The following is a 16,542-nucleotide window of genomic DNA, read 5'->3' as shown; positions in this document are numbered from 1 at the left end:
ATGGGACATTAACTACAATGAATTACCTTTTGTGGATTTTAAAATAAAATACTGTAGCTCCACACGCATGAACGCTTAGCTATTTTGAAGCTGGAGCAATAGTCAGGTGGCAGAACAAATTGTATGGAAACATGTGCAACATATCCATCTACTTAGCGTGAGGTTAATTATACACAGGCCCAACACCATGCCGTGGCTACCCGTTGAGAGAATGACATTTCCACCACCTGCACAAGCCACAGTTCCGAGGACAAAGAATACGAGGACATGGACCTCATTTATGTTTAAAAAAAAAAGACTTTCAAACATCATTTCTTTTGCTTAGAAGGGTTTTCTATTCATGCCTCTGCATCCATGTGGAGCATCCTGACAAGAGTAGAACCATGTCTGTTTTTATCCCTGACAATATGAGTATGAAGACTGAGACTTCTGAGACAGTTCAACAATAGTAACAATAGTTTCAAATTGGGTACAAAGCAAACATTAAAGACATTAAAGAGCCAGTCCAACCCACACAGAAAAGAGATGATACTATAGGCTACTGCTCCACATTTAGTGCTTTTCTGGAAACCCAGTAGGAAGATAGCACTTATGCCAAAAGGAAAAGGGGTCTGCAGTTTGTGCACCTATGAATTAGTTATAACATGTCAGACAGAATTAGGCTGATCCTCTTACGCCTTATGAAGACGCTAACGTTAGCGCACACACACTGAATGTTGTTGTCACAGATTACAAGGAAGATGCCATGCTCAGTGTTGAGCAAGGCACCACACAGTCTGATGAGCCACGGTATTTGTGTTTACTTAAAACCGTCGTCAGTTTTGCGACAAAAAATTAAACGGTACAGACGACCCCTAAACAGTACATTTGTATGGACGCTTTGATCTCGGGAGATTGGTTATAGGACGACGGTAGGTTCCTGTGGAAAAGGCAGTGGTTTTCTTTGGTAATAAAAAAAAAGTGACTCAACGGGACAGTGACCAGCGAGCTCTGATCACTAATTTACCCGTACAACCAGTACAGAAATCAATACATATGCAGTTACAAATTAGTTGTACTGACAGCACCACGCACATCTGTTGAACAAACAGGAACGGATAACGGTAGTAAAATAACAACAAAGGTCTTACATTTCATTTTCACCCCACCCTTGTTCCAAATCACTAACGTCAGCTGGATTACCGTTACTGAAGTTCTACATCTTACACTTTTACTGTTCTACTTTTGTGTATTATTGGCATCTACTAAATTGAACTGTTACTGCTGATAGTACGTTTGCTCAAATATAACTAGCCTGAGTGATGGTATCTCTTTCCAACGAACCGCATCTCTAAGCTAGCTTATTAGCTAACTAGCTTTAATAGCCAAGTTATAATCAATTTGATGTGTCCGCCAAGTTAGCTTGTCAGCTATTATAGCAAGCTAGTGTTAGCTGGCTTGCTAAGTCAACAGCACTTCTTCAACAAAAGTCATAGATACGACTACTGATTTCCACAGACCAGTGTGAATGAATGACAGGCAACACCTAGCAGAAAACTGAAATTCCTCATAATATTACCATCTGATGGACTGCACACTCCAACGCTGCGCCAAACCTTTTCACGAGACGTGTGTCCTGTAGTCATGGGCGGCATTCGCAAACTACCTATCTAGGTTGAAATCCAACCAAGCTCGAGTTTCATTGGTCAAACGGACAGAGCATATGTTAGGTCCTCCTATGTCTATGGTTAGGAGAGCTGTCACTTACAGCACGTTTGTGTGTCTATGTTTAACTTTCCTTAGCAACGTCTTCAGTTTTTAAACACACTATTTCTCTCAAAATGTGATTCTTGTTTTTAACATTAGTCGTGGAACTTTAGCAATCAAACTGACATTGACGTGATATAGGGTATATTGATCATTTTAATTACATGGAGCATCGCACTTATTACACCAGACGGTCAGCAGAAATATAGGATTTGGAAAACATATTTTTTGCCTTTTGATTTTTATCATTCATAAACTTGGTCACCTTAGCTTTGATAACCTCTGCCCATTTGCTCCGTGTAAAGGCCTTATTCCAAAAAGACCCCATTCAACTGGTCGTTGGTTACTTTGGGCATTGCCAAGGGCCACTTATAGATTTACTCCTTAGGCCAGAGATTGAAACCAAGAACCATGAAGAGTGTCTATTGAACTCAAAGTTAAGATAGAAAGTGCACAGACTGAGCTAATGAGCTGCACCGTAACTAGCTCTACCTGGCCTAGGATTCGGTGATGGTGTCTAACTGGTAAATTTAGTAAGAGTACGGTCCCCTATCAAATTACTAACTGAAAATGTACAACAATAGGCTAATTTGTTTTTTTTAAAGTAGTACCTTGGGTTCTTACTTTGATGCAATAGTAACAAATAGGTGGAAGTAACAGCCCCTCGGGAAATATTTAGACTATATCATCTTGAATAAGTGAATATTGAGGGTCAGGTGGGACCACATACACACACACAAACACATGCCAGCTTTTATTCCCTAAGTCACACATGATCAGGACACAACAGATCCTTCCTAACAGAACATTTAAGAATGTAAAAATATATATATGTAATTTGCAACACACATTTCTGGGGGTTTTGTGTACTTATAGGAACCAAATTTGAAAAGAGAACTCAGATTGGCGTTTGGAGAGGGAAATGGCCGCACATGACAAACATGTTACAGCAACTGTCCCCGACATTGGCCACAATGGCCAGTCAGGTCAATATATAACAAACATACAACCAACAGAGGCCCGTAGATAGGCAGATAGCCATGGGTTTTGTCAAGTAACAAATAACACCCCAGACAGACAGAGCCCATAGTCAGAAATCATGACAACAATAAAAAAAACAATATGAATGATATAAATGTTCCTTTAAAACATTAAACGGAAATAACATTGTAGTGCTGATATGTTCGTGAACTGCAGAGGGCAGAAGTCAACACCTTTGGCGAGTCGTGTGTCATGTCTGCGGTGTAAGGCAAACAGGATTTTATAATCACTGGGGACTAGGCTTGATAGACTGGGCACTAGGCTTGATGCTCTCATTTATGTGTGTGTGTGTGTGTGTGTGGTGCTATGCCCTACACCACTTGACAAGGGTACTATTTACTTCCTCCTTTAAAATGTGTTCAAATCCAGCTCAAGTTTAAAATAATTCGCAGCTCATTACTAAGAGACCAATACTCATCTCTGAAAGAGCCCAATAAGCCCATTGTTTTTGTGTAGTGGTCACGAGGTTAAACGTCACTTAAAAAATGTTCCCTGTGCAATTTCAATATGTCAGCTACTAAAAAGCAGAGTAGTGACATATTTTGAATGACCCTGTTTGTAATACACCAAACAGAAAACAATTGTAAATAACTACACTTATTGATGATGTAATACTGGCCTAATACCTATAACTTAGGACAATTACCCTCACCACTTACACCCAGATTGGTTATACAGGATCATCTCTGTATTAAAACATGATTTTATAGACCTTTTTAATGGAATAATTTAAATAGAAAGGAAATAAAAGGGAAAGTTTAAATACTGTGAAAACTCAACACTCAAAACTTAAATATTAAGCAGCAGCCATTACTGGAAAGCTTTTTATGTTTATTTATATTATGGTATATCCGCATTGCCAGAGCATCCATTTAGATCTTGTTGACTTTAATCACTGAACATGACCCTATCCTCTATAATGCTTTAAATACTGTAAAATATTTCACTAGATCCAGATATTCCATTGAATTCAATTTTATTTACATAGCCCCAAAAACAATACAATTGTCTCCAGGCGCTTTACAGAGCCCAGGGCCTGAACCCCCTTTGAGCAAGCACAATGGAACCCATGATTTGAACAGTTATTCACTACCAACCTTGCCATTATTAATAATATTATGTAAAACATTATGTAAAATTCAGCATACTGGATTCATGAAAATATGTGTGTGTATCGGAAAGCAGCACAGAAGTTTAAAGAAAGTGCTCAGCTAAGCGTCTCAGCGAGGAACAGCACAGAGTTGATAGGGTTGGGGGCTGTGAGTGGCTCCGAGTTTGTACTCCAATTTGGGTTCTACTCCCTGTGGAGCTGAGAAGGAGAACCGCTGGAGCAGTGAGGTGAAGAACAGGAACAGCTCCATTCTGGCCAGCTGCTCTCTCAGGCACTTCTCACCACGTTCAATGGAATGATGTTTCCGATTCTCTGGGTCTCATGGATAACAGCATTAGTGTAAGGCATGTTCTCCCTGTCAGTTAAGGAGGGCGGGCGTGAGGATCCAACCACACGGTCAATCTCCTCTTGCACCTTTCCTAAACATGAAGCCACAGAAAAAGTTCTAAATGTATAAAAATGTATAAAATGTATGGTAGAATACCTTAAATATGGTGAAGGATTATGTCTCCTCTTTCATTAGTGGTTAGATCTTGCATGACACTGTGTAAACACTCACGCTGTATCTCAGGATATTTGATCATGTAGAGCAGCCCCCAGTACAGGGTAGTATATGTGGTCTGTGTAGTTCTAAACAGGTCCAGAGCGCAGATGGACAGATTGTCCATATTAAAGCCTGATGCTTCATCATCCTTCCACTAGAGGGGGCAGTGGTTATGGTACATACTTTGACACTGGAGGCATGAGAAAACATGAGAAAAAACAATGACATAGGGCAGACAACAGGGATTGAATGAAACAGAGTGTGATCAGACAGAAAAAAATAGGGAGGTCTGTCTGAAATAAAAACTGAGGGTGAAACGAGAGAGAGAGTGAGGGAGAGTTTGAAACCATATCAAATATTACATGTATTTGTATATAATAAAGCACCTTTTCCATCTCTTCAAGGAAACAATCAATCGCCACATGATCTTAAAGTAACATTATGAAACTGTTTTACCTTCACACGTGGCCTATTTTGCATTTATCCCCGGCTTGGTTTCATAATAATATGCAGATGTGCTGCCCCTGCATGACCTACCTTGAAGCACTGTAGATGGATTCTGTTTAAATCAATGTGATGCAGGTCGCCTATGAAAGGCAATGACCACGGTCTAGGAGGAAAAGTCTTTGCTGGTTTGGTTTGGATGTAGTAATATATCAGAAGAAAAATGGAAATAAACACCAAAACGCTCTTGATATCAAACACTTCCGAGATATGTAGGAGAGCAGTCATTTCGCTAACCTCACAACACCAGGTAAACCGTGTCCTCTTAGTCAAGATTCTAGAGCCCACTTTATGTGGACTTCGAGTGACGTCACAGCAAGTGAAAGAGCAAACCTCCATCGAATATCAGAGTAGAAAAATCAAAGCTCTGAATTGTTGCATATTGTAAGGCATGTTTTTGGTTGTAAAATAAACCTCAAGGTGTTTTGCATGAATACCCAGCACTGCTTGTTGACGTATTGGTATTGAAAAAAATTGCAGGAGTAGGAAATTGCAGTTGATTTAGCTCTAAACGTTTTGTAGTTCTTTTCCCCCATCCATTTGGGAATGCTGTTGTTGATAAATGAGCTCAACAGCCAATCAAATTACACCCTCCCTTCCGTGCTTCTGAAGCAACATGTTGATTGGCTGGAATTGTTTAATGCTTGGTCCAAGCCACTGTATTGGTTTCCCGTATACAAAGCCAGGGCTGTTTTTTGAGGGGGCACAAACAGAACAGACAGCTAAAGGACCTTGAGGAGCAATTCACTGAATCTTATGAAAAAAAAAAAGGTATTAAAATCACGGACTGGACCTTTAAAAGCATAATATGGGGCATTTGTCCCTAAAGTACAGTATAAGGTGTCCTAACATGTAAAGATCACGCTGTGTGTGCTTGTGCTGTGAAGGGAGAGAGACAATGGAAGGGGAAGAAGGGCAGTGCAAGGAGCAGAGCAAGGAGTACAAAACAAAAGAAACTAGTCAAGTTATTGCATACAGTTTATGTATTAAGATGAACTGCCATTGTCTGAGCACCCATTGAGGTAGCCACTAAGCTTGGTCTTATACTGTCCCATACTGTATAAATGCACTACAAAACCCTTGTAAATCCTGTAATATATACAAGAAAGAAATGGTTGTTGTGTGAATCCCCACTTCAAGTATGTATACAGTAGAACACTTTAAGGTTATGCCTGATTGTGTCACTTGTTTCGCTGTGTATTACATACATAGCAATACCTATACTAAATATTACAATCTGGATAAAAAAAAAATACAGTTCAGATTTAAAGAGCAGCACAGCATATAAAGAAAGTTATATGCATCTCAGGATCAGCACAGAGTTGAAAGGGTTGATTGTCTCACAGCATGTGGAGCTGAAGAACAATTAAGACTGAACACTGCTTACCTCATACATTTAAAGTATACAAATTTGATTTGAACGTCAATTCACTACCAACATTGGCATTATTAATAATATGATGTAAAATGTTATGTAAAATTGAACATACTCGATTCATAAAAATATGTGTGTGTATCGGAAAGCAGCACAGCAGTATAAAGAAAGTGCTCAGCTAAGCGTCTCAGCGAGGAACAGCACAGAGTTGATAGGGTTGGGGGCTGTGAGTGGCTCCGAGTCTGCACTCCAATTTGGGTTCTACTCCCTGTGGTGCTGAGAAGGAGAACCGCTGGAGCAGTGAGGTGAAGAACAGGAACAGCTCCATTCTGGCCATCTGCTCTCCCAAGCACACTCTCTTCCCTGAGAAACAGCACACAGAACATCACACGGTCAAGAAATATCAAAGTCACGTGTTGGGGAACACTTAAAAGGTAGATGTTAAAGTAATGTCTATAATTTTCTTCAGGTTACCAATTCTACATTATACATCTGACTAAATGACAAAATCATATCATAAGCTCATGTGTGTCATTATTACAGTGACAGGTTTAAGACTCATTGGTGACATGTTCAATACTAAATTCGCACCAATAGAGAAAGGCAGGAAGCCCTCCCTCCTCCTGAACTTCCCCTCTGTATCCAGGAAGTGTTCCGGGTTGAAGGTGTGAGGGGTCTCCCATTCCGTCTCATCGAACAAAACAGAGGTCAGGCTGGCCAACACCATTGTGCCCTGAAGAACAAATGCAAAGTTCATAAATACATAAAAACAATGCTAGGCTTTACACTCCAGCATTTTGGGAATTATTCTAGCCATAAGCCGCTTTTCCACTGCATGGTACCGGCTGGATTCTAACCGCTTTTGGTACCAGCTACTTCATTTTCCTCTGCAGTTTAGTAACAACTCAATGTAGCTGGTCGTCATAACAACGCCGCATGAAACTGCCATGATGTCAGTATGTAGCTGTGGTTTGTCATAGCAAGGAGACAAATTCGGTCTCAGGAGAGGCTGAAGGCAGTAAGACAAAAGACTGCTAAAAAAAAAAAAAAAAAAAAAGAGGAGAGTTTGGGACCATTCTGGTTGCTCAAAGGCGATGCAAGAGGGTAAGCTTATCTGGTAGCTAACGTTAGCATAAGTGTGATGATGATTCTAGTGACGATCCTCTCTGACCAATCAGTAGTCTATAATGCTCTCACATCACCTTTTGGTATCGCCTCAGCTTACTTGGAACCTTGACGGAAGTGGTACCAAAAAATGTACCAGGTACTAGGTACCAGATTTGCTCAATGGAAAACCGGTCGGGTCGAGTTGTGCCGATACCATGCAGTGGAAAAGCAGCTACAGTTTTCGAGAAAACGCTGATTTATTGGAAGTTATTTGGCAAGATACCCCATTTCAAATGCCGTAGGGCCTACAGTGAGCCAAGGTCACCTTGGGAATGATGTAACCGCCGACTTGGGTGTCTTTGGTGGCACTTCTGCCCACATTCAAGGGAAGAATGTTTCCGATTCTCTGGGTCTCATGGATAACAGCATCAGTGTAAGGCATGTTCTCCCTGTCAGTTAAGGAGGGCGGGCGTGAGGATCCAACCACACGGTCAATCTCCTCTTGCACCTTTCCTAAACATGAAGCCACAGAAAAAGTTCTAAATGTATAAAATGTATGGTAGAATACCTTAAATATGGTGAAGGATTATGTCTCCTCTTTCATTAGTGGTTAGATCTTGCATGACACTGTGTAAACACTCACGCTGTATCTCAGGATATTTGATCATGTAGAGCAGCCCCCAGTACAGGGTAGTATATGTGGTCTCAGTTCCTGCTAAAAACAGGTCCAGAGTGCAGAAGCTCAAGTTTTCCACATTGAAGCCTGATGCTTCATCATCCTTGTACTAGAGAGAGAGAAAGAGAAAGGTAGAGAAAGAAAGGTAGAGAGAGAAAAAGAAAGATGGAATGTGAGAGGAGTGAATATTTAGTTAATACTCAGTGTTAAGTGTATTAATACCCAGAGAAATAGGGAGAGGAAGAAGATGTATGTGAAGAAGAGATGGATTACTATTCTGGGTTGAGGGAGAAAGATCCTGAAATTAGACATGTTATGTATGATTGTACAGTATATCTCCAAAGTGATTGTGGTGATGATTCTATTCGTATACTAAATCTAATAGTATATAATCCAGCTTTTGGTTGGGATAGCTCATTTAAAGTCTTCAATTAGCATATAACTATATACAACCCAAGCATTTGTTGGAATGATTCAACTCACCTTTTCCATTTCTCCAATGAAACAATCGATGTAGTCCCGAAGGTTTGAAGGATCATAGTCTACTCGATGGTCTTCAATTTTTTTCTTTACAAAGGTAATCTGTTTTTCCCAAAGAGCAAATATTTTCTGGTGTGGGCCAGGGACTCTGCGCATTAACCACGGGAATATGTTGTACAACTAAGAAGACAAAAAGGAAAAAGCTTATTTGAAGACAGTGGGGTATCGACTGTCGATGTTTCATTTTCTGGATATACAAAGAGCAAAGAGTGTGAGGAGAGGATCACCTGAGCCCATGCTGATCCTTCTAGAAAGATGACCTCATTGATGTCCTTCAGGAGAGCCTGGAAGTCATTGTTGGAGTACTCAAAGCGCTCCCCAAACACCAGCACACAGATGATGTTGGACACAGCATTGTTAACTAGCCACATTGGATTGAATGGTTTACCTGGGACAAGCAAAAGTCAACATGCTTTGATAGGCCACACACAACGTTTATAGGGATAGACACAGCATTGTTAACAAGCCACTGCGGGTCGAAGGATTTAACAGGGAGCACCAAAGTAAAAAGACTGTATGGACACACACATCCAAAACTTACGAGAATTTACTGAATGAAACAAATACAGAGATAACAGGGGCGGCAGGGGCGACAGGGGCGACAGTGGTACAGGAGGTAAAGAAGTCGTTTAGTAATCAGAAGGTTGCGTCCTTGAGCAAGACACTGAACCCCTAATTGCTCCTGATGTGCAGTGTGCCATCAGTGTAAAATGTGTATACATTGTAAGTCGCTTTGGATAAAAGCGTCTGCTAAATGACTAAATGTAAATGTAAATGTAAATAACACACACTAACTTAAGGCTCCTGAGCTGTGAACTTTATTGGGTTTTACCTTATTATTGTATGCCTTATTCACTTACCTTGCTCATTAACTAATGCTTCGTTTAGATATCTGCACTCTTGAAGGATGAAGGGCTCAAGGCTTCTTTTGCCCAACCCAAAATTCCTCAGGGTGTGAAGAGCAAACCTTCTCTGATGTTTCCAAGCATATCCATTAGACAAAATAATTCCTAAGCAGAGACCGACCAGATAACGAATAAAACAACAGAATTGTACTTTACGATGGTGTTGAGTATGTTACAGTTATTACACAGCACATTTGCATTACATTTAGTCATTTAGCAGACACCTTTATCCAAAGCTTCTTAAAAGGTAGAGAGGGTCGCCCCTGCTCTGGTAGTGCTAACAGTACTCAAAACAATGATCTTGATCTGTCTCCTCTTTTGTGTGGAGGAAAATCACCTTTGTCTCCCACAATATCAGCAAATAGAGGTAAGGAAGGACGATCAGCAAAGTTTTCTCCTTGGTGGACATATGCTTCTCTCACTAGCTTGAGTCCGTTGAGAAGAACAATCCTTGGTCCAAAAAATCGAATACTGAAAATTTGCCCATATTTTTCAGCAAACTGGAAGAGACACAATAAACCAAATACAAAAATCCACACAATATTGCATTAAAGGGACGTGCAGCCATCCAGCAAGTGGAACAGGTGAGGTCATTGGGGTTATTATTCAAAATGAAGCTCACACTGAGTAATAGCATCATGGAAGGGTTTACATATAAATCAAATAGTGTCACTGAATTATTTATCCCTTAAAATGTGTTTTCGTGTTGTTACAAAGGTGTTGTGGAGATGTACATTTTGTTTCCTTTCTATTGATGATTCTGAACACACCATACTAAGGCAATACGGACCCAAGGCAAGTGCAAAATGTTATCTTTGTCAGTAGGCCTACCGGCAGCACACAACGAGTCACACTCCGTTTTTTGGGCAAACCTGTTTCGTGTTGCCAGTCTATAGCGTATTTGCCTACCCAAGAGTCCAATGACTTTGGCTAAGCTATGATTGTTAGCCATTAACGCATTTATTTCACTAATACATACTATATTATGTACGCTATGCAGTTCTGGATGTATTTTAACCCCGTATAAAAGCATAGCATGTAGACCTGTCAGTGATAAATGGTCTTATGGTTAAGTGCAGCGTAACATCAGCGCATGAAATGCAAAAGTTAAGAAAGGAAGAAGAAAAGAAAGAAGAGTAAAAGAAGGAAAGAAGAGTGAAAGAAGGAAAGAAGAAAAGAAAGAAGAAAGGAAAGAAGAGTGAAGCTAGGAAAAAAGTGGAAGAAGAAAAGAAGAAAAGAAAGAAGAAAGGAAAGAAGAGTGGAAGAAGGAAAGAAAAAAGAAAGAAGAGTGAAAGAAGGAAAGAAGAGTGGAAGAAGGAAAGAAGAAAAGAAAGAAGAGTGGAAGAAGGAAAGAAGAGTGAAAGAAGGAAAGAAGAGTGGAAGAAGGAAAGAAGAAAGGAAAGAAGTGGAAGAAGGAAAGAAGAGTTGAAGAAGGAAAGAAGAAAGGAAAGAAGAGTGGAAGAAGGAAAGAAGAGTGGAAGAAGGAAAGGGATAGAGAAAGATGGAAAGAAAAAAAAGTAGAGTATGGAAGGTGTCTCTTAATATAAAACAGTTAAATGGAGAGGGACAGAGAGAAGAGGAGCCTTGGAACCTTGGCGCAGGTGTCAGTGAAGCACAGGTGCAAGCCAGTTTAATGACCCTATTATGATGTCATAATGGCCCAATGTAAGTCAATGGGAAAATTTGTATTCGTTTTTATTTAATATCTTAAAAAGTATAACGTTTAGACAAATGAAAAATACATAGCATAAGTGTCGTTTAGAAGACCTACGCAGCAAAGTTTGAACGAAGTTTCTACGTTAAGCGGTTCAAGCTGAATTAAGCGCAGAAGTCGGTAAAGAGAATAACTAGAAAATGCATTTCCTGAAGGAAATACCAGTGCATGAAATGCAAAAGTTAAGAAAGGAAGAAGAAAAGAAAGAAGAGTGAAAGAAGGAAAGAAGAAAGGAAAGAAGAGTAAAAGAAGGAAAGAAGTGAGGAAGAAGGAAAGAAGAGTGGAAGAAGGAAAGAAGAAAGGAAAGAAGAGTGAATAAAGGAAAGAAGAGTGGAAGAAGGAAAGAAGAGTGGAAGAAGGAAAGAAGAAAGGAAAGAAGAGTGAAGAAAGGAAAGAAGAAAGAAAGAAGAGTGAAAGAAGGAAAGAAGAAAGGAAAGAAGAGTGAAGAAAGAAAAGAAGAGTGGAAGAAGAAAAGAAAGAAGGAAAGAAGAAAGGAAAGTAGAGTAAAAGAAGGAAAGAAGAGTGGAAGAAGGAAAGAAGAGTGAAGAAAGAAAAGAAGAGTAGAAGAAGGAAAGAAGAGTGGAAGAAGGAAAGAAGAAAGGAAAGGAGAGTGGAAGAAGGAAAGAAGAGTGGAAGAAGGAAAGAAGAAGAGTGGAAGAAGGAAAGAATAATATTCCTAGTTATACAGTTGAATGGAGAGGGACAGAGAGAAGAGGAGCCTTGGAACCTTGGCGCAGGTGTCAGTGAAGCACAGGTGCAAGCCAGTTTAAAGACCCTATTATGATGTCATAATGGCCCAATGTAAGTCAATGGGAGAAATTGTATTAGTTTTTATTTAACATTTTAAAAAGTATAAAGTTTAGAAAAATGAAAAATACATAGCATAAGTGTCCTTTACAAGACCTACGCAGCAAAGTTTGAACAAAGTTTCTAAGTTAAGCGGTTCGAGCTGAATTAAGCGCAGAAGTTCGGTACAAAGAATAATAACTAGAAAATGCATTTCCTGAAGGAAATACCAGTGCATGAAATGCAAAAGTTAAGAAAGGAAGAAGAAAAGAAAGAAGAGTGAAAGAAGGAAATAAGAAAGGAAAGAAGAGTAAAGAAAGGAAAGAAGAAAGGAAAGAAGAGTCGAAGAAGGAAAGAAGAAGGGAAGAAGGAAAGAAGAAAAGAAAGAAGAGTGAAGAAAGGAAAGAAGAAGGAAAGAGGAAAAAAAAGAAAAGTATAAGAAGGAAAGAAGAAAGGAAAGGAGAGTGGAAGAAGTAAAGAAGAAGGAAAGAAGAAAAGAAAGAAGAGTGAAAGAAGGAAAAAAGAGTGGAAGAAGGAAAGAAGAAAAGAAAGAAGAGTGAAAGAAGGAAAGAAGAGTGGAAGAAGGAAAGAAGAAAAGAAAGAAGAGAGAAAGAAGGAAAGAAGAGTGGAAGAAGGAAAGAAGAAAGGAAAGAAGAGTGGAAGAAGGAAAGAAGAGTGGAAGAAGAGTGAAGAAAGAAAAGAAGAGTAGAAGAAGGAAAGAAGAGTGGAAGAAGGAAAGAAGAAAGGAAAGAAGAGTGAAGAAAGGAAAGAAGAAAAGAAAGAAGAAGGAAAGAAGAGTGAAGAAAGAAAAGAAGAGTAGAAGAAGGAAAGAAGAGTGGAAGAAGGAAAGAAGAGTGAAGAAAGAAAAGAAGAGTAGAAGAAGGAAAGAAGAGTGGAAGAAGGAAAGAAGAAAGGAAAGGAGAGTGGAAGAAGGAAAGAAGAGTGGAAGAACGAAAGAAGAAGAGTGGAAGAAGGAAAGAATAATATTCCTAGTTATACAGTTGAATGGAGAGGGACAGAGAGAAGAGGAGCCTTGGAACCTTGGCGCAGGTGTCAGTGAAGCACAGGTGCAAGCCAGTTTAAAGACCCTATTATGATGTCATAATGGCCCAATGTAAGTCAATGGGAGAAATTGTATTAGTTTTTATTTAATATTTTAAAAAGTATAAAGTTTAGAAAAATGAAAAATACATAGCATAAGTGTCCTTTACAAGACCTACGCAGCAAAGTTTGAACAAAGTTTCTAAGTTAAGCGGTTCAAGCTGAATAAAGCGCAGAAGTTTGGTACAAAGAATAATAATAAGAAGAATAAGAAACGAAGGAATAACAATACAGGGCATTTCATGCACTGTAATAAGTATAAGAAACGAAGGAATAACAATACAGGGCATTTCATGCACTGTAATAATAATAAGAAGAACTAGAAAATGCATTTCCTGAAGGAAATACCAGTGCATGAAATGCAAAAGTTAAGAAAGGAAGAAGAAAAGAAAGAAGAGTGAAAGAAGGAAAGAAGAGAGGAAGAAGGAAAGAAGAGTGGAAGAAGGAAAGAAGAAAGGAAAGAAGAGTGAAGAAAGGAAAGAAGAGTGGAAGAAGGAAAGAAGAGTGAAGAAAGGAAAGAAGAAAAGAAAGAAGAGTGAAAGAAGGAAAGAAGAAAGGAAAGAAGAGTGAAGAAAGGAAAGAAAGAAGGAAAGAAGAAAGGAAAGTAGAGTAAAAGAAGGAAAGAAGAGTGAAGAAAGAAAAGAAGAGTAGAAGAAGGAAAGAAGAGTGGAAGAAGGAAAGAAGAAAGGAAAGGAGAGTGGAAGAAGGAAAGAAGAGTGGAAGAAGGAAAGAAGAAGAGTGGAAGAAGGAAAGAATAATATTCCTAGTTATACAGTTGAATGGAGAGGGACAGAGAGAAGAGGAGCCTTGGAACCTTGGCGCAGGTGTCAGTGAAGCACAGGTGCAAGCCAGTTTAAAGACCCTATTATGATGTCATAATGGCCCAATGTAAGTCAATGGGATAAATTGTATTAGTTTTTATTTAATATTTTAAAAAGTATAAAGTTTAGAAAAATGCATAGCATAAGTGTCCTTTACAAGACCTACGCGGCAAAGTTTGAACGAAGTTTTTAAGTTAAGCGGTTCGAGCTGAATTAAGCGCAGAAGTTCGGTAAAGAGAATAATAATAATAAGAAGAAGAAGAATAAGAAGCCTAGGAATAACAATACAGGGCATTTCATGCACTGTAATAAGAAGCCTAGGAATAACAATACAGGGCATTTCATGCACTGTAATAAGAATAAGAAAAGTTTGGATAACAATACAGGGCATTTCATGCACTGTAATAATAAGTATAAGAAACGAAGGAATAACAATACAGGGCATTTCATGCACTGTAATAAGATGAAGAATAAGAAACGAAGGAATAACAATACAGGGCATTTCATGCACTGTAATAAGAAGAAGAAGTATAAGAAGCCTAGGAATAACAATACAGGGCATTTCATGCACTGTAATAAGACGTCAATAAAAGGCAGCGTCTCTAATGTTACCGAACGTAGACTTCCTGTAGATGGAAGTGCAATAACTAGCTCAAACATCATCATCATGTTTACAGCTTCGTTTAGTCCGCATAGCCGGAGTGGTCTCACATATGCATGACTTACCTTGACAAACTGTAGATGGATTTCGGTGAAGTCAATGTGATGCAAATCGCCTATAAAAGGCAATGACCACGGTCCAGGAGGAAAATTCTTTGGTGGTTTGGATTTGATGTAGTCAAATATCAGAAGGAAAATGAAGGCAAAAAGCAAAAAGCTTTTGATGTCTAACAGTTCCAAAATATGGAAGATCACCGTCATTTCGCAAAGCTGACAACTCCGTGTTTAATCTGGCTCTGCAGTCAAGCAGTTGACTATTGCGTCTGGGTAAGGCAAACTTCCTGTTTTGTGGACCCTCGTGGTCAACACTGAGGTTCTTAAGCAACAGAGAGCAACCGGACATGAACATCTCCGTGTTACTTTGATTCCTAATTAGTTTTATCTTTTTCCCCACCTGCTAACCTAACTGGGCAGTACATCTCTTGGTCTGTCTGTGTCTTGTTTGATTGCCAGCCACGTCCAGGGCTGTGTTCTGTGACTTTGTGCCTGACAAAAGTGAGAGTGAAAAACTATTTAGTACATTCGATAAACGCCAACGGGCAACTTCAGCTCAGAAAAGATAACTGCGTTGCACGTGAATAGGCGAAGTTAATCACTCAGCTTCATAGTTTTTATTTTACTATTTTCAGCCTTAGAGATGTATCATGCCAAAGCAGTGTTATATTTTATTATTTTCTACAATTTCTTATTTATGTTAATGTTAATATTCACTTATCTTAAGTTTCTATAGAAAATATTCAATTAAATCAATAATGCATGTTTACACCTCATTCTGCTCTGTATAGGCTTACTTACTCTTAGACGGACAGAAGGAGCGAGGAGGGAGTTTTAAAGGTGGGAGGATTGTAGCGAGAGCCCTGGGTTGTCAGGTGTGACTGTGTGGCAACAGCAAGTTGTTTACCTGGCTCACAGGTCAGGTTGGCCCCTTAGCAGAATTTTGCTTAGGGCCCCAGGGAGGTCAGGACCGGCTCTGCTTCAACGCAAATGTGCAAGTCATGTGATAGGTTAGTTTCATAAGTGTATTTCACCGATCACTTTCTATCCAGTTAACATCTTTCAAGGTGCCCTTATTGTAATGCAATGAGAAAGCAGTGGATACTCTTAGATGCAGGGTATTCTTTTTCGTTTTTGTTCTTTACACATTACACCACTTTTCCAGAGATTACAGCAGACACAAGAAGTAGCCTACTACATTTAGGAGTTCTGAACTAACTGAACTTTTGAATAGACTTTGCTAAAAGTAGTATTATTACTATTTCACATGATCACATGATCAGCGACAAATATCTCTGAAAATTGCCTGAGCAATTTCAAGCATCACAGAGCTACTGAAAAGGGGAGAGAGGTCATGTATTTGTTGGTGAAATTAATAACCAGTGCATATTATACTGATACTGGACTGATTACATATCACGTGATGCAACTACCAAACTAGGGGCTACATCTGTTACGTCCAGTCCTGTGTACTAAGTTAAGTTTGTTGATTTAGATCGTTTATTCTTGTGTTCCGTGTTGTGATTGTTTACTCACCTCTCCTCTCGTTTCAGACTCCTCACTCCCTGCCTCATGTGTGCTCCATCTCGTTGATTGTCTGCCCCTCCCTGATTGTTTGCACCTGTTCCTCATCACCTAGTGCAGTGGTCCGCGATGGCATTGCAGGGGGTCCGCGACATGAGCCTATATTGATTTCAACACATTTCCAGATTACTCTTGAATGTCGTGAAAAATATCGAAGAAATTACACTGACAAGTGCTACAGGCGGAATATGTGCGAAGGGGGAGGGTAGTGGTGACGGTGGTTAGTGATCTACCCTGATAACTGCACATATTTAAGTGTTATAGGCAGAATAT

The 16,542-nt window shown here is 39.4% G+C and overlaps 3 protein-coding genes across 10 annotated transcripts in view; all 3 read right to left on the bottom strand.

Annotated features, from left to right (window-relative positions):
* The window catches only part of nek1 (NIMA-related kinase 1), a 32,923-nt gene extending 31,263 nt beyond the window's left edge, over window positions 1-1,660 (bottom strand). For 5 of the 6 annotated variants that reach the window (XM_031574354.2, XM_031574358.2, XM_031574357.2 and 2 more), the window contains exon 1: window positions 1,559-1,660. The gene's annotated coding sequence lies outside the window, so the exon portion shown is untranslated. Of the gene's footprint in view, window positions 1-1,130; window positions 1,534-1,558 lie in introns of those variants that run through there. The other variant, XM_031574355.2, reaches the window with a different exon arrangement.
* A 2,065-nt stretch (window positions 1,661-3,725) lies between these two features.
* On the bottom strand, window positions 3,726-5,150 carry LOC105900860 (cytochrome P450 2J2-like). The gene is given in 3 exon segments (XM_031574363.2): window positions 3,726-4,174; window positions 4,177-4,317; window positions 4,458-5,150. Coding segments are annotated over 3 exon segments (417 nt in total). The 5' UTR covers window positions 4,567-5,150; the 3' UTR covers window positions 3,726-4,007.
* Window positions 5,151-5,911: 761 nt separating this feature from the next.
* LOC105900876 (cytochrome P450 2J4-like) lies at window positions 5,912-15,655 on the bottom strand. Of its 3 annotated transcripts, XM_031574361.2 has the most exons (11): window positions 15,487-15,655; window positions 14,698-15,177; window positions 9,887-10,049; window positions 9,505-9,654; window positions 8,872-9,032; window positions 8,588-8,764; window positions 8,072-8,213; window positions 7,754-7,941; window positions 6,913-7,054; window positions 6,477-6,684; window positions 5,912-6,355 (listed from the first exon to the last, which is right to left on the bottom strand). In XM_031574361.2, exons 2-10 carry the CDS (start codon window positions 14,890-14,892, stop codon window positions 6,509-6,511), a joined length of 1,494 nt encoding a protein of 497 aa, XP_031430221.1. In that variant the 5' UTR covers window positions 14,893-15,177; window positions 15,487-15,655; the 3' UTR covers window positions 5,912-6,355; window positions 6,477-6,508. The 3 variants fall into 3 exon arrangements, with proteins under 3 accessions (XP_031430221.1, XP_031430219.1, XP_031430222.1); XM_031574359.2 differs by having other exon boundaries at window positions 5,912-6,684; XM_031574362.2 differs by lacking the exon at window positions 9,505-9,654 and having other exon boundaries at window positions 5,912-6,684; window positions 15,487-15,654.
* Between the last annotated feature and the right edge of the window lie 887 nt (window positions 15,656-16,542).

This window comes from Clupea harengus, chromosome 10, assembly GCF_900700415.2.
Source record: "Clupea harengus chromosome 10, Ch_v2.0.2, whole genome shotgun sequence".
Taxonomy (NCBI): domain Eukaryota; kingdom Metazoa; phylum Chordata; class Actinopteri; order Clupeiformes; family Clupeidae; genus Clupea; species Clupea harengus.
Note: the sequence above shows the minus strand (reverse complement) of the source record. Positions and strands in the feature narration are given on the sequence as shown.